The following is a 27,951-nucleotide window of genomic DNA, read 5'->3' on the forward strand; positions in this document are numbered from 1 at the left end:
ATTTCTTCATTCCTGTCTCAGCCAGAGGGGTCCTTCCAACTTGAAGACACTCATGAGATCCTTCACCTGTTCTAAGTGTAACCTGAGGCTCTGCGTAGCATATCAAACTCATGTCTGGCACAAGAGGTCCATGGGGCACAATGAGGGGAGGGGAACCCAAAAGCTTGTCCTCAGAAACATCATTGTGGCCAAAGGAGGGGATGACTTGGTGTAGGCAAATGCCTGGACCTAGAGGAGAGCTGAGGTCTCATTTCCCAACTTGGTAGAAAGGGACTCTAGAGAAAAGAGAATGGATAAAACTCAGTAATGAAGGTGAACTCAGGAATTGAGAGAGCAGCAGGCAGAGGAGAGGATGAAGGGAAAGAGGGGATAGGCAATAGAGAGAGGATAGGGCTCCGGAGAGCCTGCAGGGTCTCTGTGTCTTCTGTCTTGTTGTGCTTTGGACTCAAACAACTTCCTCAAACTTCCAGGGCACTCAGCTTCACAGCTCACAGCTTAGACCTCACACCCCACAGTTCACACCTCATAGCTCACACCTTATACCTCCCAGCTCATACCTCACACCTCACACATGGAGATGTCTACCAGAAATCAAGTCAAGGGACCTAATTCCATATCAGCCCAGAGAAAGAAACTTCTACCAGGGAGATACAGGCAGCATCTTCACAGCCTGAATGCCTTAGCTGGGGTTACTGTTGCTATGATGAAACACCATGACCAAAGCAACTCGGGGAGGAAAGGGTTACACTTCCACACTGTAGTCCATCAAAGAAAGAAGCCAAGACAGGAACTCAAGTAGGAGGCAGGAGCTGATGCAGAGGTCATGGGGGGATGCTGCTTATTGGCTTGCTCTGTATGGCTTGCTCAGCCTGCTTTCTTATAGCACCTAGGACCACCAGCCCAGGGATGGCATCACCCAAAATGGGTTGACCCTCAACCATCAATCACTAATTAAGAAAATGCCTACAGGCTTGCCTATAGCCTGATCTTATGAAGGCATTTTCTCAATCAAGGTTCCCTCCTCTCAGATGACTATAGTTTGTTGTCAAGTTATAAATTTAGCCAGCACAATTGACCCCTTGTCAACTTGACACATGAAATTGTTAAGCCACAACCTTTCCTTTCTTGTTCATCCCCACTAATAAAAAATCACAATATAAAACATTTTTTTACAGACTGATAATGTCCCACAGCCGTACAAATTCAAAGACTTCAAAAGTTATTTTTCTTTTAAAATCCAAAGTCTCAGTAAAACTCAAAAATCTCCTTTGTAAATGTTTAATGTCTCTCAACTGTGGGCTCCTATAAAATCAAAAATAAATTAAATAGTTTCTTACTTCAAGGGGGAAGAACCAGGGCACAGTCATAACCGAATCAAAGCAAAGCCAAACTCCAACTGTGTAATTCAGTGTCCAGTGTCTGCCATTCATTCACAAGCCTCTGTGTTCAAGCTCCACCCACTGCAGTGCACACAGCTTGTCTTCCAAGCAGCCTCCATTCCATGGTTACTGCTGTTCTTGGTGGCTATCCCATGGTACCAATAGCTCCAATCTCCTGGCATTACAACTGGGCTGCACTTTTCACCAATGGTCCCTCTTCATGGTGCCATGCATCAACTTTTCTGTGTGACCCCTTTAATTCTAGGCCTTCAACTGCCACTGAAGCTGCCCTTCACCAATGCCCTCTCCTTGCCTCTCACACTGCCAAGCCTCAGCTGCTCTCCATTACCCCTTCATGCTTTCAAAACCTGCGCCACCTGTGTGACTCTTACACTAGCAAGTTTGGTTGCTAGCGTGAGGTACAACCTTGGTTGCCTCTGAAACACAGATTCTGTGTGCTGGCTCTGAGGAAACACTTCCCAGTAGATTTCAGCTCAGTGATGGTGGTCTCTTCTTATCCACAGCTAATTCCTCAGTCCCAGCTGACTACCACTGACTGTCCCAGTACCCAAAAAAGGTTTCATTTCAGTGATGCTGATCTCTTGTCTCTTGTTAATCATGGCTGACTCTTCATTCCCAGCTGACCACAACCAGATTCTTAATTCAAACTATGTAATGCTTCTGATTATCTTTTAGTGACTCTCAAAGTTCCTTCTGGAACTTTGCACTCAGGGACTCCATCTTCTGAATTTCTCTCAACATTCTTATCTTTCACACTCCCAAAAGACTTCTCATCAAGGTTTGAATACTCAATGGTTCTTCCAGACCAAAGTTCCAGAGTCCTTCCACAACCCTCCCCAAAATAAATGGTTAGATCTGTCACAGCAACACTCTCTGAACAACATGAACAAAGCAACTTTAAGTAAAAGGGGTTATTTGGTTTATACTTCAACAATGTAGTCCTCTGAAGGAAGCCAAGACTCGGGGAACTCGGGCAGGCCAGAACCTGGAGGCAGGAGCTGAAGCAGAGGCCATGGGGTGGGGATAGGGTAGCATGCAGTTCTGCTTACTGCTTGCTCCCCATGGCTTGCTCATCCTGCTTTGTTACAGTACCTAGGACCAGACGCCCAGGGATGACTTCATCCACTGAGAGATGACACCTGGGTCTTCCCACATCAATCACTAATTAGGAAAATACACTACAGGCTTACCTACAGACCAAACTTACACGGAGGCAGTTTCTCAATTGGTGTTCTCTCCTCTCAGATGACTGAGAGTTTGTGTCATGATGACTTGAACCTCGCCATCACACTGAGCAAGACTGTTACTTGGACCTGAGCTTCAGGACCACAGACTACAAGGTGGCCAACTGCAGCCTATTTCTTGTCACCAGCCAAAGCTCCTGGGGGGCTCTTCAGTCTTAGGAAGCCACCCTTATACTGTTGAGTGACTTCTTTTGAAACCTATTGGCCTGTGTAGTGCAAGAGCTACCTTGAAAGTCAGGATTTTAAACCTCTGCGACTGTTGCTTCTCTCCCTTGTTAGTTCAGCTCCAGGTCCTAAAGCAATGATGTCATGCAGGTCACTAAATACCTGTGTCCAAACACCTCCCCATATCTTTGCTTCTAAAGACCAACAGTAGAGCAATCCAGTTAAAGCCATCATAGGGGCTGGAGAGCTGCTGGGAAAATCTAAAGACCTGAGTTCAGATCTCCAACACAGAGAACAAATAGTGTTGGGGACAAGGAAGATTTCCCCAGAGCTCACTGGCAGTCAGCCTAACAGAGTTGGTTCAGTGATAGACTCTGTCAAAAAAAAAAAAAGGTTGGAAAACAATTGAGAAACCTAACATCCATTTCTGATCCCCACCTGGAATTTGCATCAACCTCATGACTTCATGAACACATCATACACACACACACACACACACACACACATACACACATATCACACACATCACAAACACACACATGTACACATACACACATCACAAACACGTACACACATCACACATACACACACAAACACCCACAAACACACACATAAAGACACACACAAACACACACATATACACATCATGAACACACATACACACATCACAAACATACATACAGACATCACACAGACACACATCACACACACACACACACACACACACACTCACCCACCATTGTAGCTATTTCTCACACAGGCACATAACAAATGCTCAGTGAATATAGTCATCCCTCAGTATCTACACCCCTGTATCAGCTCCAGTGACCTGGGCAGCCAAGTCTCTGGATACCTATATTGGGTTCTCAATAGAAGGATCTCTGAGAGGTTTAGGGTTATGGACATGATGACCCAGGAAAAGCTGTGAGGGGATAAGGACACAGAGTCCAGGGAAAGCAGGTATACAAGCATGGCCTTTCAATGAAGTCCCTACCCCATTCACTTGGCAGCCCAGAATCCTTCCCATATTTATGCACAGTAGGTCCCAGCAAAGGTGCAGTGCTGGCCCTGAAACTACATTCTCAGGACTGCAGTCTTGTTTGTATGCCATGGTGCCAATCACCAAGCAGTCCTTCAAAGGCTACAGGTCCAAGCTCAGCAGGAAAAGCACAGATGCTACAGATCTGGACCAAGGGCTTCCACACCTCCACTGCAGTCTCTCGGGTCTTCCTCAGTCAGCCATACGAGGTGTGGAGTTGGAGGTCAGAAGGAAGAGACTTTAGTGATTGATTACTCAAGCAGGACTACTTTCTAAGCAACAGTAATAGAATGGGTATAGCTGGGAGTATCTCTCCCTTCCTTGCTGACATATGTCTCTTACAGGCAGCACCTTTAGAAACATGGCCGATTGGCACTGTTGCTTCCCCCATGGGGCTGCAAACCTTCTCATCTCCTTCAGTCCCTTCTCCAACTCCTCCATCAGGGATTCCCCACTCAGTCCAATGGTTGGCTGCGAGCATCCACCTCTGTATTTTTCAGGCTGTGGCAGAGTCTCTCAGAAGACAGTCTTATCAGGCTCCTGTCAGCAAGCACTTCCTGGCATTCACAATAGCATGCAGGTTTGGCAACTATATGTGGGATGGATCCCCAGATGGGACAGTCTCTGGATGGCCTTTCCTTCTGTCACTCCTCCACACTTTATCTCCATATTTCCTTCTGTGAGTATTTTGTTCCTCCATCTAAGAAGCACTGAAGCATCCACACTTTGGTCTTCCCTCTTCTTGAGCTTCATGTGATCTGTGAATTGTATCTTGGGTATTTTGAACTTTTGGGCTAATATCCACTTATCAATGAGTACATACCATGTGTGTTCTTTTGTGGCTGGGTTACCTCACTCAGGATGATATTTTCAAGTTTCAAGTAATTTTCCTGTGAATTTCATGAAGTCATTGTTTTTAATAGCTGAATAATACTCCATTGTGTAAATGTACCACAATTTCTGTATCCATTCCTCTGTTGAGAGGCATCTGGGTTGTTTCTAGCTTCTGGCTATTATAAATATGGCTGCTATGAACACAGTAGAGCATGTGACCTTGTTACATGTTGGAGAATCTTCTGGGTATATGCCCAGAGGTGGTATAGCTGGGTCCTCGGGTAGTACTATGTCCAATTTTCTGAGGAACCACCAGACTGATTTCCAGAGTGTTTGTACCAGTTTGCAATCCCACCAGCAATGGAGGAGTGTTCCTCTTTCTCCACATCCTCACCAGCATCTGCTGTCACCTGAGTTTTTGATCTTAGTCATTCTGACTGGTGTGAGGTGGAATCTCTGGGTTGTTTTGATTTGCATTTCCCTGATGACTAAGGATGTTGAACATCTCTTTAGGTGCTTCTCGGCCATTCGAGTTTGCTCAGTTGAGAATTCTCTGTTTAGTTCTGTTCCCCATTTTTTCCCTCTTAACAATGAAACTCCACTCATGGAAAACTTATTTCTCCTTTGATTTCTGTCTCTTTTAGTGTGAGATTTATTCTTAAGTATTTATTGGCTGTAACTCTATTGTAAATAGTCCTTTTATGTGCATTGGTGTTTTGCTTGCATATATGTCTGTGTGAAGATGTCAGGTCTCCTGAAACTGGAGTACAGACACTTGTGAGGTGCACGTGTGCAGAGAATTGAACCTGGATCCTCTGGAAGACTAACCAATGCTCTTAACCTCTTAGCCATCTCTCCAGTGTAAATAGAACTTTTGCATTGTCTGATGAATGTGTGTGTATGAGTGTGTGTATTCATGAGTGTGTGTGTGTATTCATAAGTGTGTGTGAGTGTGTGTGTACTTGTGAGTGTGTATGTATTCATGAGTATATGTGAATGTTGAGTTAAAAACTGTTTTTAACAGATCCACTTATTAGCCCCAGTAGTTTTTGTAAATAGATCACATCAGAATTTTTACATTCATAATTATATTATCAAAAATATGAGTATTTTTTAAATTTTGAGGGGTAAAGAAAGGTGTATTGTATTTGGATGTTTGGTGTATATTCATGTATGTGCACAGGCATGTGGAGGCCTGAAGCTGAAATATGGAGTCTTTCTCAATCAACTTCTATCTTCTTAACAGAGGGAGAGATCCCACTTCATGTCCCCAGTAGAATAACAGGTGGCCACCACACCCTCCATGTGGGTGTGTAGTGGGGATCCCAACACCTGTCCTCAGAATTGCATAGTAAGCTCTTTGTTCACAGAGCTAGGTCTCCATCTTAAATTTCTATCTCTGCAACATTGTCGCACAGTCCTGGCTACAACTTTTTTTTTTTTTTTTTTTTTGGTTTTTCGAGACAGGGTTTCTCTGTGTAGTAGACCAGGCTGGCCTCGAACTCAGAAATCCGCCTGCCTCTGCCTCCCGAGTGCTGGGATTAAAGGCGTGCGCCACCACGCCCGGCTACAACTTCTAATGAAGTTGAAACAGAGTAGAATCTGGTATTGCTCCTGACTCATGGGAAAGCATTTACTCTTTGGCCTTCATTTCTGGTGTTAAGTAGGCCTGAATTTTTTATTCTGTTAGGATGAAAAAAAAATTCTCTCTAACTCCAACTCTTCTGGGATTTCTGTTCCATAATCATGAAATGTGGGACTTGTTAATAATTTTCTGCACCACTTGAAATGATTTCATTGCTTTTACTTTTGATATGTCAATAGAGTGAATTCACTGATCAGCTTTCAAGTCTGAAGCCATTCTTGCCTGCTGGAGAAACTCCTTATGTGGGGATAGTGTATTTTTCTTACTTGTTATTCAATTCAGTTTGCCAAAGGTTTGAGAAATTTTATATCAACACTTGAGAGAGACATTTATAGTTTTCTTTTCTTATAATACCTGTGCCATGATTAGGATCAGAGTAATGTTAGTCTAAAATGACTTGAGGAAATATTAATTCTTGCTCAATTTCCTGGAATATTCACCTTAGAGTTTTTATTACTTAAATGTTTATTAGAAGTCAGAGTGAATCCATATGATCCATAGATTTTTATCATAGAAAATTTTTGTTCACAAATTCAAATCTTTAACTCTTGAGGGAGTTTTGAGATTTTGAGTCTTCGGACAGATTTTTCATTTCATTATTACTGAATTTATATATGTATATATTTAATATTCAATTATTATTATTCTAACACTTCTAAAACATGTGTGAAAGTCCTTCCTAGTGTAGAGCAGTTATCCCTTTCATTCTTGGTATTGGCACCAAGTCCTCTCTTCTTTGCTTCTTCTATCTGAACAGCAGTGTATACATTTTATCAACCCCTTGAAAGAACCCACTTCTAATTTCATGCTGTCCTCTAATGCTTTCTGGACCATCTTATCTTTGCTTCTACTATGATCTTTGTTTTATTTCTGAAATATTTTTAATTTCCTCTTTATATTTAGGTAGAAAATGAGGCCATAATTTGAAACCTCTCTTTACATGTAATGTTACAGGTGTTTAGAGCTATGCATTCCATTCTGCCTGTGTACTGCTTTGGTAAGATTCCTTCATTATTTTTTTTACACTTGTATTAACATATATTAATTATGCATAAGAATGGGTTTCCTTGCAGCATTTTCATACATGTGCATAATGCATTTGAGTATATTCACCCTGTTACCCTTTTGGGTCCTCTTCGCAGTGTATCTCATCTCCCTTTCACATTCATGGATATTTTATTTCTTTGATGATCCAGTGAGCCTCATTAGGGTTGCTTATAGGAGCATGAGATGCTATTACAGAAATGTGAGCCTCTTAGCTGTGGATTTAATACTAAAGAAAATGGCTCTCCCTCCCCAGCAATTGTTAACTGCCAATAGATTCTCAGAAAGGGGATGGGACTTGTGAGTCCCTTCTCTTTCAAATACATGATTCTTGTCCAGGTCAGATGCAGGTAACCACAGCTGCTGAGATTTCAGCAGTGCTACAAAGCAGCATTCCACAGCACTCAAACCCCTCCTCCATGCCCCACACATTTTTTTCTACCTTTCTTGTGGCCCTTGGATTGATCCAAAATTATATTATCTCTGAAGACTTCTAATTTTTCTTCTATGTTTTTTTGAAATACAGATTGTTGCTATTATTAGTTATGTGCTTGTATGTATCTAGGAACTCACATATGGGTACCCGCAGAGACTTGAAGAAGCTGTTGGATCCTCTGCAGTGGGAAGTACAGGTAGTTATTAATCATATGACATTTTCTGGAAACCAAACTCCAGTTCTCTTAAAGACTGAGAAGAGCTCTTGACCCCTGATCTTTTCTCTCTAGCCCTAAGACATATATCATTTAGAAGTGTATTTTGTACCCAAATATTTGGCCATTTCACAGAGATTTTGTTATTATTTTCTAATTTAATTCTACTGCAATCAAATAGCATGTATCAAGTGACTTAAGGGTCATCTGAAACTTGTTTTACTGCCCAAAACGTGTTGTATGATATAGCAAATATCTGTGTGTCTCAGAAGATAGACAACTCTTATTCAAGTATGAGCTGACTGAGTTGATTGGTGATCTCATTCAAGGGCTCTTTATTCCTATTTGTTCTGTTTCTGCATCTATTAATTATGAACAGATGATGGGCATTGAGTTCTTCAGCTGTAATTCTGACTCACTTCTTCTCACTGATGCTACACCAGCCTTCATACTATGTGCTTTGATGTCTTGTCTTGTGCATAAAATTTACAAGAATCATACCATCTTAACTTATATCTTTTCCTTATGAAATGACTTCTTTAGCTGTGTATTATTCTTGGACATAAAACATATCTTCCTGCTAATGGAAGGTAAATCCACTCCATCTTTCTGGCAGTGGTTTACCCTGATTTGTCTAGATGACCATGGTATTTCCCCATCTTTTTATCTTGAACCTATTTTTTTTTTTTTTTTTTTTTTTTNTATTATTCTTGGACATAAAACATATCTTCCTGCTAATGGAAGGTAAATCCACTCCATCTTTCTGGCAGTGGTTTACCCTGATTTGTCTAGATGACTATGTTTTTTCCCCATCTTTTTATTTTTTATTTTTTTTTTTTCTCTTTTTTTTTTTTTTTTTTTTTTTTTTGTGACTAGGACATGACAGGCGTGTGCCCACTAAAGGTCCATGTTTTGGAAGCTTCTTCCCTCTAATGTGATGGTGAAAACAAATGTTGGGAGCTTAATATAGTGGGAGATGACTGAGTTTCCAAGAGTGCAGCCTCTGGAAGGAATTAATGTACTTCTTATAGGATACCAGTTAGTTCCCATGAGACCAAGTTTCTATGAGAAGAATAAACATGGTCCTGAAACTTAAGCTTCTTGTGAGTCCCTGTAGTAACTCCTTTTTCATTGTCTGCCATGTTGTGACCAGATTAAGAGGTTCTCATCAGGAATAGCTGCCCTAAAAAACGTGAGCTAAATAAACTTCTTTGAGAAAAAAAAAAAAAAAAAAAAAAAGCCTGTGGCTTCAGGTACTTAGTTAAGCAACAGACACGAAATTAACTAATTCTTTATGTATTTATGTTTCGAAAGAATTTTACCATGCCAAATCCAGTCTTGCAATCTCTGCCTTATGACTAGCATGACTTGAATGTTTATATGTGATGCCAGCACTCAATATCCTTACATTTAATTTCTTAGTGTTGCTCTTTTATTCCTTCATTATCTCTGATCTCTGCTGATTATTTTATTTTCTTCTTTGTTTGGAATTATTATTGTTATAGATTTCTTTTTCTATGTATGTGTGTTTTGCAAGCACTTATATCTATGTACCATGTGTGTACAGTGATTACATAATTCAGAAGAGGATATCAGATCCCCTGGAACTGAGGTTACAGTTGATAGTGAGATGCTATTGGGTGCTGAGAATAGAACCCAAGTCCTCTGCAAGAGCATCCAGTGCTCTCAACTCCTGAGCTGCCTCTCCAGTAGCAAGTTTAAGATTTTTTTTTAATGAGTACTATTTCCCTTCTTGGTTGACTTTTTCACTATTACCCTTTGGTTAGATATTTTAATATTGCTTCAGATTTAATAGTATATATCTTTAGCTCATCATCATCCCCAGAAGGGTGGTATTATGCCATGACATGCTTTGTAAAAGAATTGTGTTATTAGATTTTCCTGACTTTATGCTGTTTTAATGCTGTCAGATATTTCCTTTCTGCACACTACACAAGACCTCAGTATCCTCTGTGCTTGAATACTCAATTACACTCTCAATGATATAAAATTAGTACAAAGAGACATCAAAGATAGGTAAATTGTTTCTAAACTGGCAAAGCACCATTCTTGCTAAAAGCACACCCAAAAATGTATGCATTAAGTGCAGCAAGAGAAGCAGTGGTCAGGAACTTGAGAAGCTACCAAGGAATGGCTTATCAGGGTTCCTGCTGAAAGTGGGCACTGGGATGATAAATGTGGGAGGTCAGGATTGACTCTGGTTGAGAAGACAGGCCTCAGAAGAGCTCTGCTAACCATTAATATAGAAGGGACTCTTCATCATTATCTGTCCACTTTGATGGCTCTCTCTGCAGCTCATGCTTGCACACCTATGAATGAAACTGCTATGCACACACACACACACACACACACACACACACGAATGTAGATTTCTGTGTCTTCCATCAGGAAATAGGAGACAGCACAAAGGCAAATCACAGACTGGCTGGTTCTTGCTCATCCAGGGCCCAGTCCTGGGAGCTGCAGGTTTGTGTGTTTGTACCTTTCCAAATGTTTCCCATTTGTTTTGTTATTGGTTCAGATAAATGACCCCTGCTACTCCATCTGGGCCATAAGTTGATGTCATTAGTTCCAGTTTGCTCTGGGGAAGCATTGCTGGACATGTTTACCCTTCCTGAGCTCCAACAACTCACTGCTGTTTGCAAACTGGCACACAGAGGCAGGCAAGGGACAGTAACATGACAGAGGCCCATGTGTACCCAGCCTTTGGACAAGGAAGTGTTTTATGTTAGAATTAATATTTTAAGTTAATGAGGCATAGTAAGTGGAAACACCTCCACTTTCAGGCATCTAAGCCTGAGTCAATGTCATACAAAGACAGTAAGAACCAGAGGTTAGAGAGAATCAGGGTAAAACAGGACAGGTCTGTTACATTCTTGGAGGCAGAGTAGCTGTGGTTGCCTATATAAGACCTGTACATGATGAAGACATCCAACATTTGAGCATGGAAAGGGAGCATATCACAACCCACTTCCCCCTCTAAGACTGAGGAGATATTGGCAGCTGATAATTACTCAAGGAGGGAGAGTAGGTTTTCCCCAAGAGTGCTGTGTGATAAGTTGACTGTGGTCCAGAGGATGGCCCTTTACCCATGTATATATGGGCAACACTAATTGGACTCAGTGGGATATATGTATGTGTGTGTGTGTGTGTGTGTGTATCACATACATATATATGATGTATATCTATGTATATGATATATATGTATATGTATATATAAAAGAGGATGTTTGGGTGGATACAGGAGGAACTGGAGGAAAAATGGGGTAGGGGCAAAAATCTCCCAATACATTATACACATGTATTATATTTCCAAAGGATAAATTTAAAACTAAAACAAACTGCAGAGCATTGACGAGAATGTGAATTCCATGCTGTGAAAAAGAAAAGTGAGGGTGCACTGGATCATTCCAGAATAATCCCAACAGCAGCCTAGAGGGACAATTCTGTTGGGTGACATAGGAGACCCCATGAAAGAGAATCCCTTCAGATCCGTTCAGCCTCACTCTCTGAAGTGGCACTGTGCTCCTCACCTGCCCTTGGAGGATTACATGACTCTGTCTTTATATGCACCAGGAGCAGCATTCGAAAGCTTTCAATAAATAACCTAAAGATTACGGTAAGTGGTATGAGAGTTGCTCGGTTGCCAGGCATAGGCTCAGCCTGTGAGGACGCCTGTGTTCAACCCCTAGTACTGAAGAGTAATTAAATGAACGGAAATAAAGGATCAATGCAAACATAATGTGTTCATAACAGAAAGCAAGATTAAGTAAGGAAAGACCTTGGGGGGACATGGGTGTCCAAGTTTCAAGCTCAGACTAACAAAGACATTGTGCCAGTTCCTAGTGCACCAACAGCATCCAAGCTATGAAGCTATACCAAAGGGACCCCAGCCACACTGGTACTACATCAGTCCCTTCAGAGCTTCAGTATCCGAAGTAAGCGGTTGGTTCTGTGACAAAGTTAGAGGAAACTGAAGTGAGGGGCAAGGGTGATAGCTCAGTGGGTAAAGTGCTTGCTGCATGAGGATAAAGCTCTGTGTTGGGATCCTTAGGCCCTGTATAAAACCTGGGTGTGGTAGCACATCCTTGCAATCCCATGGCCGAGGGTCAGGGGAACAGTGGCAGGCAGGTACCTGGAGCTCACTAACCAGCTAGCCTATACAAATCAGTGAGCTTAAGGCTCATTCATTGAGTGACCCTATCTTAAAGGATAAGGTTGAAGGAGTCTGAGGAAGATACCCAATGTCAATGTTCAGGCATAGGTACATGGACCACTCTTACCCACAGCACCAAAACCACACAAAACAACTGAGTGTTCAGCATTGAACCAGTTGGCCTGATGGAAAAACCAAGTCAGAAATCATGGGTCCAGTCTGAAATACGAGGTCTTCCTTTAGTTGTGTTTTGTAGACCATAATAAAATGTTCTTAGCAGCTTGCTAAGATGCTCAGCTGTCAAAGGCATGCAGGGTGTCTCCACCTGTCAGGCTATGGGGTCCCTACCCAAACTTCATTTGCTTTACTTTAGGATTTGACATATTGCATGCTCCCAGTTCTTGGTTAAAGCCAACCTTCTGCTTTTCCTAAGTACATTCTTTACAGGCGTTGGAACTGAAGGAGCAGGTAATATGAGTCACTGTTGAATATATGGTTGCTTATATCAAAGTGATCATACACAGAGTCTCAAAAATATCACATACTTAGCTCCTGCCCTGGCATCTCCCAGCAGACCTCCTCACTCACCATACAAATGATACTTAAATTTCCAACATTAGCCAAGACACTCACCACAGTCAAACCTTGTCATTCTCTGTGCTGTGACCCTCACCAAGCATTTTAGAGCAAGACTTAAAAATACCCCTATTCTGTTTGATAACAGGGTTTTCTTAGCTGGGAGCTTGCATTTCAGGACTTTGTTGACACCATCCAAAGACGTACATAGTATGCCCTATGCAGAAGCCCCTCAGGTCTATATATTTCAGGCAGGATCTGGGAGCAGACTTTGTAGCAATGATGATTTTTTAAAAAGATACAATGTGTCATTAAAAGAAAACACTTCAGCTGTGCACAATGCCATCAGGAATGTGGGCACAGCCTTTTTATGTCAATGGGAAGTGAAGCTACTGGATCAACGACTTTCCATTACAGCACCATATACGCCATGTTTGTTTTCCTTCCCACTCAAATCATGACCTCCATTTTTCTCCATTTCCCCTCCCTTAAGGTTGGGTAAGGAACAGACAAGCAGAGAAATGGGTGGACGAATACACAGGTATAAAAACATGAGCCAAAGTAGCATAATGAGTGAATACAATACAGTTGCCATGGGCCTGGATAACTATTAGATCCATGTGAGCATATGAGTGTGGTATTTGGACACATGCACATATATGCACATACATATGGCAAAGGGCCAGTGGATAACATCATCCTCCCCTCATCCCCACGAGACAGGACCTCTCTGCGAACCCAGAGCTAGGCTGACAGCCATGAAACAACCTTAATAGTGTTAGGGTTTTGATGATGTGGCCACATCTGGATTTCTTATTTGTATGTTGAGGGTAGCATACAAACTTACATACTGATGCTTACATAGTAGACAGGCCCTCCTATATAGAGTCTTTTCCCCAACACACAAAACATGATTTCTTAAAGTTAGATCCAGCACCCAAGGACACTAAAACCTAGTGTAGGAACACTATAACCATCAGCATCAGAAGTGTCCCCGTGAGCTGATGAGGTTCCCCCACATCCTCATCCATCCTGATCATTCTCCTCCCATCCAAGAAGGCCCAAGAAAGAGGGGTACTTACCAGCCTTGATGTGGACATCCTGACTTCTAATTTTCCCTGAAGGGTTTTCAGCTGTGCAATAGTAAGTATTATCATGGATTAAGGTGCTGAAGCTTGAAGGAGGAAAGGGGAAAATTTGGAGAGTGCCATTGGGATGGACGTGGCGGATCCCGGGGACATCGTAGATCTCCTCGCCCGTTGCTAGGTACCATCTGAGAGTCACAGGAGGGATGCCTGCAGCCGGGCAGGGCACCAGTGTCCCCGATGTGCTTGCAAACACTACCTCTTGCAGCGATGCATTGACAAAGTAGAGGCTGGAGTGGGGCTCTTCACTGAAAACTGCAAGAGACAACACAGACCGGTCAGTTAGCCCGGCCTCTCAGAGGTATTCTGAGAGACAACGGGGAACTCCCATAGGACTGGATGGCTTAGCATTGCTTAAAACACTACAGAGAGTCTGGGTCTGGGCAAAAGGAGTGATGCTGGGTTCATACTTTGTATGCAGCCCACAATCTCTAGGAGACTTAAGGGGCTCAGTGCATGCTCTGTGACTCTCTCTCTCTCTCTCTCTCTCTCTCTCTCTGGTGACCAAAGTTGGACTTTGTATTAAATTTAGATGCATGGAATCCTCTCCTTCTCCTCACTAAAGCCCAAATCTCCTAGAGACCAAGGCCTGGCTGTTCTCACTCTTTTCTGGGACACATGGTCCAACTACCAATGGGTCCTCCATAACAAGAAGCAGGGTGTGAAGTCCCACAGCTAGGCCAGGGATTGAAAGTTCCATTTCCCAGCCACATTGAGACCCATCTGTGAATGAAATACACCACAATTTTAACATGGAAAAACTAAAGATGGCGGATAAAGCATATTACCAGACAAGGAAATGTCGTAGCAGTGATGTTCGTTTTGTTGGACATTTGTCTTTTTAAAAAGAACTCTGACAAGGCATCGACCCACACCTTCACCCTACAGTCTCTGCTTTGACATGGAAGCCTGTCCTTGCAGGCTATCTATCCAAGTGCCTTGTCTACGTACTTACACCATGTTAAGTCACAATGCTTCTCTATAGCAACCACAAGCATGCCATTGTGGTACTATGTGACAGGACATGGCTTTCAGAACTGTTTTCCTCAACTTTCGATTTAAATCATTTCTGTTTTAATGCCCACGAATCAAACATCTGCAGACCTGTCCATACACATCCAGTTTCTTAGCCCACTTAGTGAGTTCCTGTGTTTTACTCCATGTCATAGTCTATGCAAAACAATGAAACTCAACTCCCAGAGCCCAAAATATAAATATGCATAATTACAGTGAACAGGTTTGCTCAGACATCCTTCTAAGAGTGGATGCACAAGCTGCCATGTACCTCAAAAAGAGACAAGAGGCTTACAGTAAGTAGCTCGGGATACAGATAACATTAGGCCACTCCTCATCCTCCTATTGACTATCATATGGTTATTATCTTATGCAGATCTACAGTGAAAAGGAGCAAGCAGGGCAAAGAGAAATATAAAATGTATAGTTTGAAGAGAGAAAGAGCACTGGAATATGTAATATTGAAGCCAAGTCCTGTGTCCATGGAGATAAAGAGTTTAAAGGAAAAGCTTGATGCTAAATAGGATAAAGGGAATCAGGCCGAGACCCCACCCAGCCAAGCTTCTAACTTCGAAAAGGAATCAAAGGGTAGTTTAAGCAATGAAGGAAACCATCAACAAAAGAAAATGATGCAAATATAATCTGAGGAGGGGTGACAGTCCAACCCCAGCAAACAGAGCTGGGCAGCTTTAACCGAGTGGTTCTGGGTTCAAAGTCAAGAAGGACACAGAAAGGAGTTGTAGAGTCTCTGCAGTTAAGAAGAGCCCTGAAGTCAGGCATGTGGCAGGGTTGCCCCTTCATGGAGGTCTAGAAAGACCAATTCCTTGAAGCTGTGAAGGGGAAGTCTGGGTTGTGTTGGAGAGTTAAAGATGCTAGCGCTATGGGGAGTCTGCTAAGGAAAGCTGTAGAGCAAGCATGGAACCAGTCCAAGAGAGAGGCAGGAGCGTGCTGCAGTCAGGAGAGAGGAGAGCTGAAGAGCGTGTGGACGTCAGACGTGCAGAGGCAGAGTATGGAGTTTTCTCCATTGGGTTCCAGTCTTGCTTTGGTATTTCCTCACTCTGCCCTTCTCCCTTCCTTCTGGATAGTAATATATATTCTGTGCCACTGTATGTTAGAAGTATGTGATCTGCTCTTTGGTTTTAATTTTATAGAGGGTTACAGCTAAGAGACTGCCTTGTGTCTCAGAAGAGGCTTTAGATGTTTAAATAGTGTTGAGACTCAAAGAGCCTGCGGACTTTTCTTCAGTTGGACTAAATTCATTTTGCATTATGATACAACGACAAGCCTGTGGCGGGGGAGGGGGTGGTGGGGCAGGGTATGGTGCTTTGGAGGAAACTAGACTCATAGTTTCACATAATTGCATGCTTAATTCCCAGACTGCATTGGGGTGGATTAGGGGGTGTGGCTTTATTAGAATAGGTGTGTCACTGGCATAGGCTTTGAGGTTTCAAAAGCCTATACCAGGTGCTCTGGCTTTCTCCTCGCTCTCTCTCTCACTCTCTCTGGCTCTCCCTCCCTCCCCATGCCCCATCTCCTCCCCCTCCCTGGACCTGACCAAATCCCTCCCCCCTCCCCTCCCCCTCTGCCTGTGGATCAGGACATAGAGCTCTCAGCTACTTCTCCAGTGTCATGCTTATCTGACTGCCACTATTGTCTTCACCATAATAATAATAATGAACAGATTATCTGGATCTACAAACAGCCCCCCCCCAGTTACGTTTTTATGAGAGTTGCCTTGGTCAGATCTTTTCTTTACAGCAACAGAGTCCTAAGACAATCTTGTTTGTCATATTTCTCGATCATATCAAGAGGTCACCTCAAACCATTGACATCACCATCAGAAAATGTGTTCTTATAATGTATTGTGGGGTGTTTCTCAGAATGTATCTCCATCACCGGTTTATACGAGACTATATTTTATGACTGTTTCTATTTTGTAAAAGTCTATAAGCAAAATAAGTATGATTAGTCATTGTTCCCTCGATTGGACATGGAATTTCCAGGGGGCACACCTCTGGGCATGACTGTGAGGGTGCTTGCAGAGAGCTCTGGCAGAGGTGGGAAGACCCACCCTGAATGTAACTGGGGTTGTTATGGGCTGGGGTCCTGGACTAAATCAAAAGGACAAAAGCAAGCAGAGAATCATCATCTTTTTCTGTTACTTGACTGTGGACACAGTGTGGTCAGCTTCCTCACACTTCTGCCCCTCTGTCATGCCCAATATGATGGACTATAGCCTCAAACTGAGGCAGAATAAACCTTTCCATTCTCAAGTTGCCTTTGTTGGTTATTTCTCATAGCAAATGAAATAGGTAACTGATGAAGTGATGTAATTTAACAGACTCTAATACTTAGCATTCTGAAAATGTCTGGCAAATGCTACTTGTTCACCATGTCTCCACAGTTTCACCTTATATTAATTTAATACAAATGACTGTTTGTAATCTGTCCATCTTTTGGAATATTTCTTATGGAACTTATGTTTCACAAAATTATGCCTCTTTTAAATACACTGGAATCTCCATTCACTATTAGAGAACGGACTATGTGTGGATGCTGAGAAGGAGAGACATCCAGAGCCTTAAGGCAACCCTCAGCCCTTCACCATGGAGAGGGATGGATGTTTGCTCTCACAAGGCCTATACTGCCTAGAGGAGACACATCAGAATATGCCATCCATCTGTGCATTTCAAAACTCCTGGTGGTGAACAGTATCATATACCCCTTCTGTAACACTTCCTTGAGGCCAATGGCAGATGGCCTATAAGCGTACAGACCCAGAGTTCAGGAGAGCTAATATTATGTTGACCATGAGGCCATACAGACTGGCAGATGCCTGTTGGTTAGTAACAGACTTCTCCGGGGCACTGAGATATTGAAGAATCTTCTTATTGGTACCCACATGAGCTGTAGCCTTCTGTCTGGGAAAGCCTTAACATTACCAAAGAGACAGAAAGAACGACTTTCTTCCTTGTTAACATACATGACTGCATGCTTCATGACCTCATTCACCCTGGATTCAGCAACTATAATTGGTTAGAGCTGGGTTTGTTCCTTTGGTAAAGTGCTTGCCTTAGAATTATAAGGACCTACCTGAGTTTGATACTCAGAACCCAGGCTTAAAAGGCCACTTGTGGTATCACAGGTTGGCAATCCCAGAGATAGAGTGGCAAGTACCAGGGTAGTGAGTAACCTTGGCTCAAAACAGTTAATGTAGGGACTAGCAAAATTTCTCAGTGGGTAAAAGGGCTTGCTCATGTGAGCTGGATATCATGATTTTTGTCCCAGATGTGGTGGTGGGCATCTGTGATCCCAGTACTTCCATAGCAACGTAGGAGGTGAAGACAATACAATCATCTAGAAGGCCATAGGCCAGCAAATCTGGAGTACAAACCATGGCAGACACAAGAGAGATCTTGTGGTGACAACGGGATGACAGAGAAATGATTCCAAAAATCTATCCTCTGAACTGGACACATACACACCTACATGCATGCACATTCACCTACCACATGTACCTGCCTGCATAAGCATATATACTTTTTTTTAAAAAAGGTGTATTGGAGGAGATGCAGGCTGGCATCAGCTTTGAGCAGGAGTTTCATCCAGCCATACTGTTAGACGTTTCATGGGTGGCCTGGGGTGATGGGCAAGTGAGACAGTGAGACTTGCTCTCAGCTGCGAGCACTATCTCATAGGCAAATAGATGATTGTATGGCCAGTCATTTCAACACTGTGCACCAGCACTCTGTCCTAGTAATGGAGAGCAAGACTGGGAGAGATGGAAGTCATCTTTCTCTTACATTCTGTTCACTCAGCCCTTCCAGGACACACAACAAACCATGCAAACATCATTCCATGCAGCCCCAACTCCTTCCATGTCTCTCAAGGTCCCTATAATAACACGGTTGATTCCTTTCTATGATTCCCTTTAATGAAACCCATTCTTAGGCTGTGTTTGTGCATGAGGTTTGGGCTTCTCCAGACATCTAACAGGGGACATGCTACTTCTCTTGGTGACCCTGGGTCTGAGCACAGCTAGAGACAGCTAAGTTGGGGGAAAGGATAGCTGCCATTCTTGAGAACAGCATAGAGGAAAAACACATTGTTTGAAAGTGAGATCCTTCGAGGGCTCGGGCTCGGCAGGGAGAGGAAGTTTCCAGCAAAGCTTCCCAAATCAGAATATGAAAATCATCACTAGCTGAAAGATCTGCTTAGATCAGAACAGAGACTGTAGCTCAACATTGCAGTTTTCAACTCAAATAAAAACGTGGATGCTAGCACTGTAATTTTACATTTGAGCTTTCTAAGAAACTGACATTACCCCAAACATATTGTTAGGAATGAGGTAACTGTCATTCTTCAGGGCTAATTAATTCCACCCAGATTTCCGGGGATTTTTTTTCCCCTACATTAATCTTCTGCCAACTCAATTGTGTGTAATGTGAACTAAATAAAACTTGGTCATATCTGAATTTATCTTTCCTTATCCTGAAAGTAGCATTGCCAAGAATAGCCAAATCTTTGAAACTATAAATGCATATAAGAAATATTGCTCAATGAAATGTACAGCGTGTTGTTGAAGGCCACATTCCAAGAGCCAGCTTGCAAACTGTTTTTTTTTTTTTAATGAATGTACAAAAAAGGTGAAAAAATTTTAATCTTGGCAAAGAGATGAGACATCGGAAGAGTCATGGTCACTTACATTTTTAAGCTGTTCATCCCTCTCTGACCTCACACCAGTGGGCTTTAAACTAAGCAGATAAGCATGGTTGTGAATGCCTTTAGGCTCAGCTCATAGAGGGCAGAGGCTGGTGAATCACTGTGAGTTATAGGCCTCTGTGGTCTATAAAGTCAGTGTTTAGGCTACTGGGGGGGGGATATACACACACACACATACACACACACACACACACAGAGGAGGAGTAGAGGCAGGCCATGAGCACATGGAGAGAGAAGAGGGAGGGGAATGAGGGGAGAGAGGGCAAGAGCAAGAGGACAAAGAGAAAGGAGAGTAGCAAGCAGCCCCTTTTATACTGAGTCAGGCACAGCTGGTTGTTGCCAGGTAACTGTGGGGCAGAGCCTAGACTAACCACCAACAGAGACTATATTCTCCAGACTCAAGCAAATGGAAGTCCAGATCTGTTCAGAATGATTCTGTCTACTGTTTATGGGGTCATGTATAAACTGGAATCATGAAATTTCACGCCATAGAGTATCCCAGCCCCTGGTATCCCTGCCATCTACACTTTTACTACTCAGGACTCAGTCAGCCTCCAAGTGAATTATATATGTCAAAACCAACAGAAAGCTAAACAGACTGTTTGGCACGAGCTTGTGTGAGATCCTGGGGAACCCATAGAAAGCAGCCAGAGGGTTGGGCTCCAGAGACGTCTTCCCTCAGTTGCAGACTTGGCACTATGTTACAGCTACCACATATGGTACAGGCGCCAGTGACAGAGAATGTTCTACACCAAAGAGAAAAAAAAAATCCATGTTCAGCTTCCTTAAAATGTAGATGTAGTCAGGTGACACGGGCGAGGAAGAACTCATACAAAAGGTAATAAAAAATCATTTGTTCCTGCACATTCATTGAGCACTAGCTGTATTCCAGACTTTCAGTAAGGCCCTGACAATACACATGTTTAGTGCCATTCCCCTGGATGCTTTAACCTGGAGGCCTAAGAAAAGTTAGAAGTCTATCGGCCAAGTGCCCCAGAGGCATGCACAACTAAGCAACCCAAGACAGGCATGGTAGAGAAGGCTTTCTATGTAATGAAATAAAGCACTACAAACAGAAAATATAACATACTGAGATTCTGGGTGTCACAGTCAGGAAAGGACTGCAAAGGTCCCTGTGCTGAGCAGTCAACTTTAATTAAACCTAGAATCACATGCAAAATCTCAATGAGGAACTGCCTAGATCACACTGCCCAGTAGGCATGTCTGTGGGGGTTGTCTAGATTATCATGTGAGGTGGGATGATCTAGCTTGAAAGTTGGTGGCACTCTCTTATGGGCTGGGCCCTGCATTATGCAAGAATGAAGATGCCAGCTAAGTTTAAACAAAGAGCAAGCGCATGAGGGAAGACGCTTCTCTTTGCATCTGACTGTGGACATGGTTCTCTCAGTGCCTGCTTTGACTTCCCACAGTGATGGACTGTAACCTGAAATTGCAAAATGAACTCTTCAGCCACATTTGTCACAGCAAGAGAAATGAAACAGGATCAGTGCCCATGACAGCAATGTGGGACATGGCTGGCCCACATAGGGTTCGTGTAGTTCCTCTGGACTGAGCATGCTGACTACATCTTGAAGCTGAGCAGCTGTGAAGACCTACAGGAGACCCTCAAAGGACTGGATTTATTCACAGTCCTTCATGGAGGGAGAAGATAGGTCACAAGGCTCAGGAGATCCATAGGAAATGTCCTATGAGATCCTTAGTTGGCCTGCCCCTCCCCTCTCTGAAGTGATAGATGAGGTAAGTAAGAGATGAGAGGGTGGGATTCTTTCATGCTGCAGCTACATCTGAGTCACCCATGCTTCTATAAGGGACCCCAAAACACTTACTGCTTCACCAAGCTAGACCTGCATAGAACTCTCCCTTTAGTCTGTTGGTGCTCTCCAGCCTTGTGTGAAGAGATGTTTCTTTATGTCCTCTCAGGAGAAGCCCTGCTATAGGGCTTGTATTTCCCCTTCATATAACACTCATTTAACATATGCTGAGTATCTGGCACTGGTTTAGGATCTGGGGACATTAACAATCAAGTTCATTGTCACCAATGCCATGGGCTATAGCAAAAAGTCCAGGAAGAAAGCTAGTTGGCTTATTCTCAACTCTCTAGAAAATAGGGAGTTACACCAGTGGGCACATTCTGCAGAGAAATGGAAATGTATGCCCACACACAAAGCTGTACACGAATCTTCAAATCAGCGTTGTTTATAACAACCAATGAGGACACATTCAGCATGCTCATCAGTCGTAAGGCTGGCATGTAAGGTGCAGTTTATACATAAAATGGAATACTACTCTGTAATAATAAAAGCAATGAACTGCTAACATAAGCTGTAGTGAGGCTGACCCTGGATGGTAGTATGCTGAGACTGGAAAGCCACAGAGGAGCACATACCATGTGATTCCATTCACATGAAGTTTCTAGGAGAGAAAATTCTAGAGAGAGAGAGAGAGAGAGAGAGAGAGAGAGAGAGAGAGAGAGAGAGAGAGAGAGAGAGAGAGAGAATGTAGGTCAGTGGTTTTCCCGGGACTGGAGGGGGGTTGAAGGGACTAGGAAGTTACAGCTAAATGGTGCAGGTTTTCTCTCTGAGGTATTAAAACTGCTCCAAAATGGACGGTTAAAGGCTACATATTTGTGGATAAATCAAAACCTCTGAATTACATACTCTAACTTGCTTCATTTATGGCAAGCAAATTGTGTCTCAAAAAGCTATTTTCAGAAGTTGAGAGCGTCATTGCAAGTCTGAAACAAAACAGTTTCCCAGATCAGAGTTTGAGATGGGAAACAGGGCATAGACAGGAGAGAAAGCTGAGGCAGGATGCCTGGAAGCTATTGTGCCAGCTAAGAGGAGAATGGTCCAATCACACAATTATAATATAATCACAATCTGATATAATCTCCCCCAGCACAAGTGCACAGAGCCTGGGAGAAATGAGAGGGCAGAGGGCAGTAAGTCTGTATTATACAAGGGTGACAGCTTGGATGCTTGGCCTCAAGGATGAGCCATTAACAAAAAGGTCATACAAGGCAGAGAGGAGGATATGAGGTAAAGGAAAGAAGACCAGCTTTACTCAGTGAGGCTCAGAGCACTGCCCTGGGACAACAGGTTAGCATAGTCATCCAAGACTCCAAAAAAGAGTTTCCACATCAGAGAAGAGCAACCATCCTTAGGTGTGTGTCCCAATACAGAGAGGAGCATGAGAAGAGATGGGACCTGAGATGGGTCCTTAGACACAGGGAGTTTTTAATAAGATGAGGGAAAGACATTGGACAGAGGATTTGACCCCAGATAGAGATTGAAAACCTACATGTTAATTACATATTTGTGTGCACACCTACACATGCATACACACACACACACACACACGCACGCACATTATACACACACAATAAAATAAATAAATATAGGTTTAAATTTTTAAAGTATTTTTCATATACAAAGATGTGTGTGTGTGTGTGTGTATTTCCTTATGCATTCTTAAGACAGGGTCTCAAGCTGCATCCCAGGCTGACCTCAAACTCACTATACAGCCTAAACTGGCCTCAAACTTGTGAGCATCTTCTTGCTTTGGTCTTCACAGTTACGGGATTACAGGCATTTGCTACCATAACTCCTAGTGTATACAGAATGCTTTTGTTTGTCTGGCTTTGGTTTCAGTTTTATATTTCATAATATGTTGTTGTGATGGTCATTGGTGGTTTTATGTTTGTTTGTTTGTTTGTTTGTTTGCATTGCTCAATTGGAACTCAGCATCTCATGCAAGTTTAGTCATTGAGCTACACACCCAGTCTCTTACATCATAATGCTAAATAAAACAAAACAATAAAAATACAGGCACAAAAGTGTCCCATCTCTGTTCCCTCCCCCATCAAATATAATCGGAGTAAGAACAAACCCATGGTGTTAGATTAAGTGTGGAGAGATGAATACCCATTCATCTCTCCTCATGGGAGGAGGTGGAGAGAGCCCAGGGGCTGTTGCAATTTGTCCTGATCTGCATGTTCTTATCTTCAGCCTGCAAAGATTTCCCTGTGCTATCCACTGGGATCAGCACACAGTGACAGCATGACTGCTGTATTCTACTTAAAAACTTAAGAAAACAGAAAAAGAAAGTAATACATAGGAGATACAGGAGAATAGTAAGATCCGTGGTCTAAATCCCACAGGGGGAAAAAAAATGATGTACTAGAAACAAAAGGATGGAAGGCAACTCAGAGGCTCACAACTCATCATGCCAGCACCTAGGAGATTGGAGGCAGGAGGATCACCATAAATATGAGTCTAGCCTGGGCTACATAGTAAGTTCCTAGCCAGCCTGAATTATAGAGTGAGACCCTGTTTGAGCCTTTATACTCCCTAAAAGAAGAGGGAAACAAACAGGATGGCAGTATTGGATGTTGGCATTTAATGGATTCTGAGATGTCAGAATTCTGAGACCTAAGGCAGGACACCAGATTTACAGACCACAGGGACTCACTTTAGGTGGACATGTTATTTGGGTCCAAAATGCTTTTTATTGATTTTATAAGAACCTGTGAACAGATATGTATACTACTTTCCGTAAAGGCCTTCCAAAATAAAAGGAACATAACTCTACCTTGGGTAAATATGTCAGGGGAGTGAAACCTTCCGCTGATGCAGAGACATGAAACTGCTTTATGTTCGAGTTGATGCCTTCAAACTCACTGTGACCTGGCTCTGACCACTGGAATCAGATGAATGGTGGTCACATCACAGCCTGGAAAGTTCCTAAGTGTTTGAGAAGTAATTCCAAGTGAGGTTATAAAGATGTGCCTATGTGTTTCTGCAGTAGCATGCTGAACTCTAGCTAATGTATGCGAATGGTACCCAGCATTAAAGCACGTGATCAAATACCTCCTCAAGAAATAAGAGTCAGATAAGACTTGTCCTTGGCAGACAGTGTAGGTAGTTCCACGCCTACTGATAAAACAGCCAGGGGCACAAAACTTGAAACTGAATTGGACCTCCTACCTTTACAACCAAATATTCAGGCAATGTGGTCAAGAAAGCATACAGCAAACTAGCCAGGGCCTCCTCCTTCCCACATTCCCAACATCAATCCACGGGGTAAGACTGAGTTGCTGAATTAGGACAACAGAGTGAGGAGCCAGAGAGGAATGGCTGTTCTTGGAGAGGACCTGGGTTTGGTTCCCAGCCCCCTATTCACACACACACACACACACACACACACCTATTCACACACACACATACACACACACACACAAGATTATAAATAAAATACATTGTTTTATTTCTAAGAGGACACTAGTGCACACAGAGGGACACTGTATATAGAGAGCTGCAGAGATCTGGAGAGGGAACCCCAAATGAGTCTTTACCTGGCATTTGCATGTGGTTAAAAAAAATTGAAAAAATATGGAGCACTGGAAAGGAAATCAGAACAGGGTAGGTAGAAAAGATAAGATAATTCACATCACAACCAGCCAGAGCACAGAAATATAACACATGTAGCTGTACTGGTAAATTGTCACTGCAGCTTGAGCTCACTAAGAATCTAGCACTGGAACTTAGGTCTCCGCCCCCACTTCAGACCCTAGCATTTTAACCTCAAAGTGTCCTCCCTTGTCTTGGGATATGCTGCTCGTAACCCCAGGACCCAGAGAGATGAGCAAGATAGCTCAACCAAGAATGAAACGACATCATGTCCTTGGGGACAGCTAGAAGGTGAACCATTTTCAACAGAAATCACCTCTGTTTATCCCACATTATAAAGACAGATGCCTCACTGGGAAAGAGAAGCCAGAAGGTCAGCCGTGGGAAGCTCAGCTGTGGAGATAGAGCTCAATCAGAAACTCCACCAATGTCAACTTCCCCAGTCAGTGTCTGCTAGATGTCCTGAGCGTGACTTGTGACATCATCCCCATCTGCTGCCATTTGTTGCTTTATGTGGAAGCCTCACCCAGAGGGAATGTGAGGATACGCTGATCTGCCCAGGACTCTCAGTGGGGAACTCCAGCTGGCTGCCAAGCAGGGCTTCCCAGATAATTTCTGATGGATACTGTGAGTGCCTAATTGGATATTTCGCTTCTTTCTTTCTATCCATCTTCTTCTACCTATTCTTTTACTTGGGCTTTGCTATTTACTTACTGAACTCAGCAATTCAAACCCAAAAGTATGACCAGCATAGAGCATACTTCGGATGCTACAGCAACATACTTCAGGCACATCAAGTAGAACACATCACCACGGCAATGGGGGGGGGGGGATCAATGTCATCTCAGCAAAGTTCACAGCAGAGCCTACAGGGCCTTCCTGATTCCGAGTACCTTAACTGCACGATGACTGCAACGCCGGTTAACAGAAAACAAAATGCGACCATCAGTACAATGAATTTCTCAAGAGTGAGCTCACACCATGGAGTCAAACTCAGAAGTGAGAGATAAGAAAACATCAGGAAGAGACACTGAAAGAACGTCAATAAAATGTCTCACAATGCTCCAACCAATCAACCAATACAGCAAAAGAAAAGCATGCTGATTGGCTGGATATTCAAACTCAATTTTTTTTTTTTTTTTTTTTTTTTTGGTTCTCAGCTTGTACATTTGTACATTTTGTAGGAATTCAATTCTGAATTGCCTCCCAACTAGACACCACACCCTCCCTCTCAGCTTCCTGAGGCAATCTGTCTTAGTCACATTTGTACCATCATGTAAAAAAGCCCTCCCCACCCCCTTACCCCAGGCACAAAACACAGATGATGGTACAGCTTTGGCCCTGGTACTCAGAGCATAAACATGTTCTTAACAAATGTCTCCACATGTTTATTAATAGATCATTAGATGTCTAAAAGGAAAAAACACAATTTTTTCATATTCCACATAACCAAATAGATTCATTATAAAGAATAATTCCTGGTGTACATTTCTTAGACATTATCTATCATAACCAAAAATTCATCATCAAGCCCTCAAGGACCATGAGTGGCTGAGAATATAACTCCTGAGATGCCCTGAGAACTTACTTCTGAGATTTGAACTGCTTTGTCAACAGTGTTCTTTATACCCAAAATTCTTACAGATTTTACAACATGACTAATAATAAAAAAATCATCTTTCATTGTGTGCTTTACAAATCTCCAGAGGAAAAAGTGTTTTACCCAGAAAAAAATGGCTCTGAAATATCTGTTATACCCTTCTAGAAAATTATCTCATATGTGCACAGTAGTTCATTGTGCACATAAAGTCTCTGGGTCCCTGGGGACATCTGAAAGTTGCTGTTAACATGGTGGTAGTTGAAGTGTGAATTTCAGGAGGAGAACATGGGCCCTCAAATAAGCCATGAGCATGTTGTATGTAACAATCTAGCATTTACATTTCAAGTTTACATGTGTCGAAGGACGAAAAAGTAGTCAGCAATTCCAAAGAATTGGAAGCCCAAGGAGGGGATGGTTTTCTACAAAGTGCACCAGAGCAAATCTAAATCATGTGACCTAAATCCTGTGACTGGTTCTGCCATGGTTTGAATGTGATCTGAGTTGTCTCCTAAGGCATGTGTACTAGAAGTTGTAAACATGGAAAATACCCTGATACAAGCAACTGAAAGAAAGGGGATTTTTGTTGGCTCACATGTTGAAGTATAGTATATCTTGATAGAGAAGTCAGAATATTGGGAGCTTGAAGATGCTGGTCACATGGTACCCACATCAAGAAGCAGAAAGCTATGAGGAGCTCAACCATTAATTTTTATATGGGCCAGGAACCACGCCCAGGGAATGGTACTGCTCAATTTTACTGTGGGTCTTCAATGTTCAGTTAGTCTACTATATTCTAATTATCCAGCATGATTCCCTACAGGCCTGCCTCCCAGATGATACCAATTCCTGTCAAGTTTGTAATGGACAGTTTGGTGGTTTGAATAAAAATGGCCCCTATAGCCCCATGGGAAGTGGCATTATTAGGAGTTGTGCCCTTGTTGGAAGAAGTATGTCACTTCGGAGGCAGGCTTTGAAGTCTCAGATGCTTAAGCTAAGTCTAGTGTGGCAGTTCTTTTCCTGCTGCCTGAGGATCCAGATATAGAACTCTCATCTACCTCTCCAGTGCCATATCTGCCTGTATACTACCATGACGATAATCCATTAAACCTTTAAACTGTAAGCCAGCCCCAATTAAGTGTTTTTCTTTTAAGAGTTGTGGTCATTGTGTCTCTTCACAGCAATGTGTAACAATGCAGAGACAGTGGGCTCATTAAGAGGTGGGACCTAGTGAGACTGTCACTCTTGGACATATAATTCTTTTTTTTTT

At 42.7% G+C, this 27,951-nt stretch overlaps 1 protein-coding gene across 2 annotated transcripts in view; it reads right to left on the reverse strand.

Annotated features, from left to right (window-relative positions):
* Window positions 1-27,951, reverse strand: part of Dscam (DS cell adhesion molecule) — a 577,624-nt gene that overhangs the window by 444,575 nt on the left and 105,098 nt on the right. For both annotated transcript variants that reach the window (XM_021184771.2, XM_029470764.1), the window contains exon 2: window positions 13,857-14,174. In XM_021184771.2, coding sequence (XP_021040430.1) covers window positions 13,857-14,174 — 318 coding nt within the window. The remainder of the gene's footprint in view (window positions 1-13,856; window positions 14,175-27,951) is intronic.

The sequence above is a fragment of the Mus caroli genome, chromosome 16, assembly GCF_900094665.2.
Source record: "Mus caroli chromosome 16, CAROLI_EIJ_v1.1, whole genome shotgun sequence".
In the NCBI taxonomy this organism is placed as follows: Eukaryota; Metazoa; Chordata; class Mammalia; order Rodentia; family Muridae; genus Mus; species Mus caroli.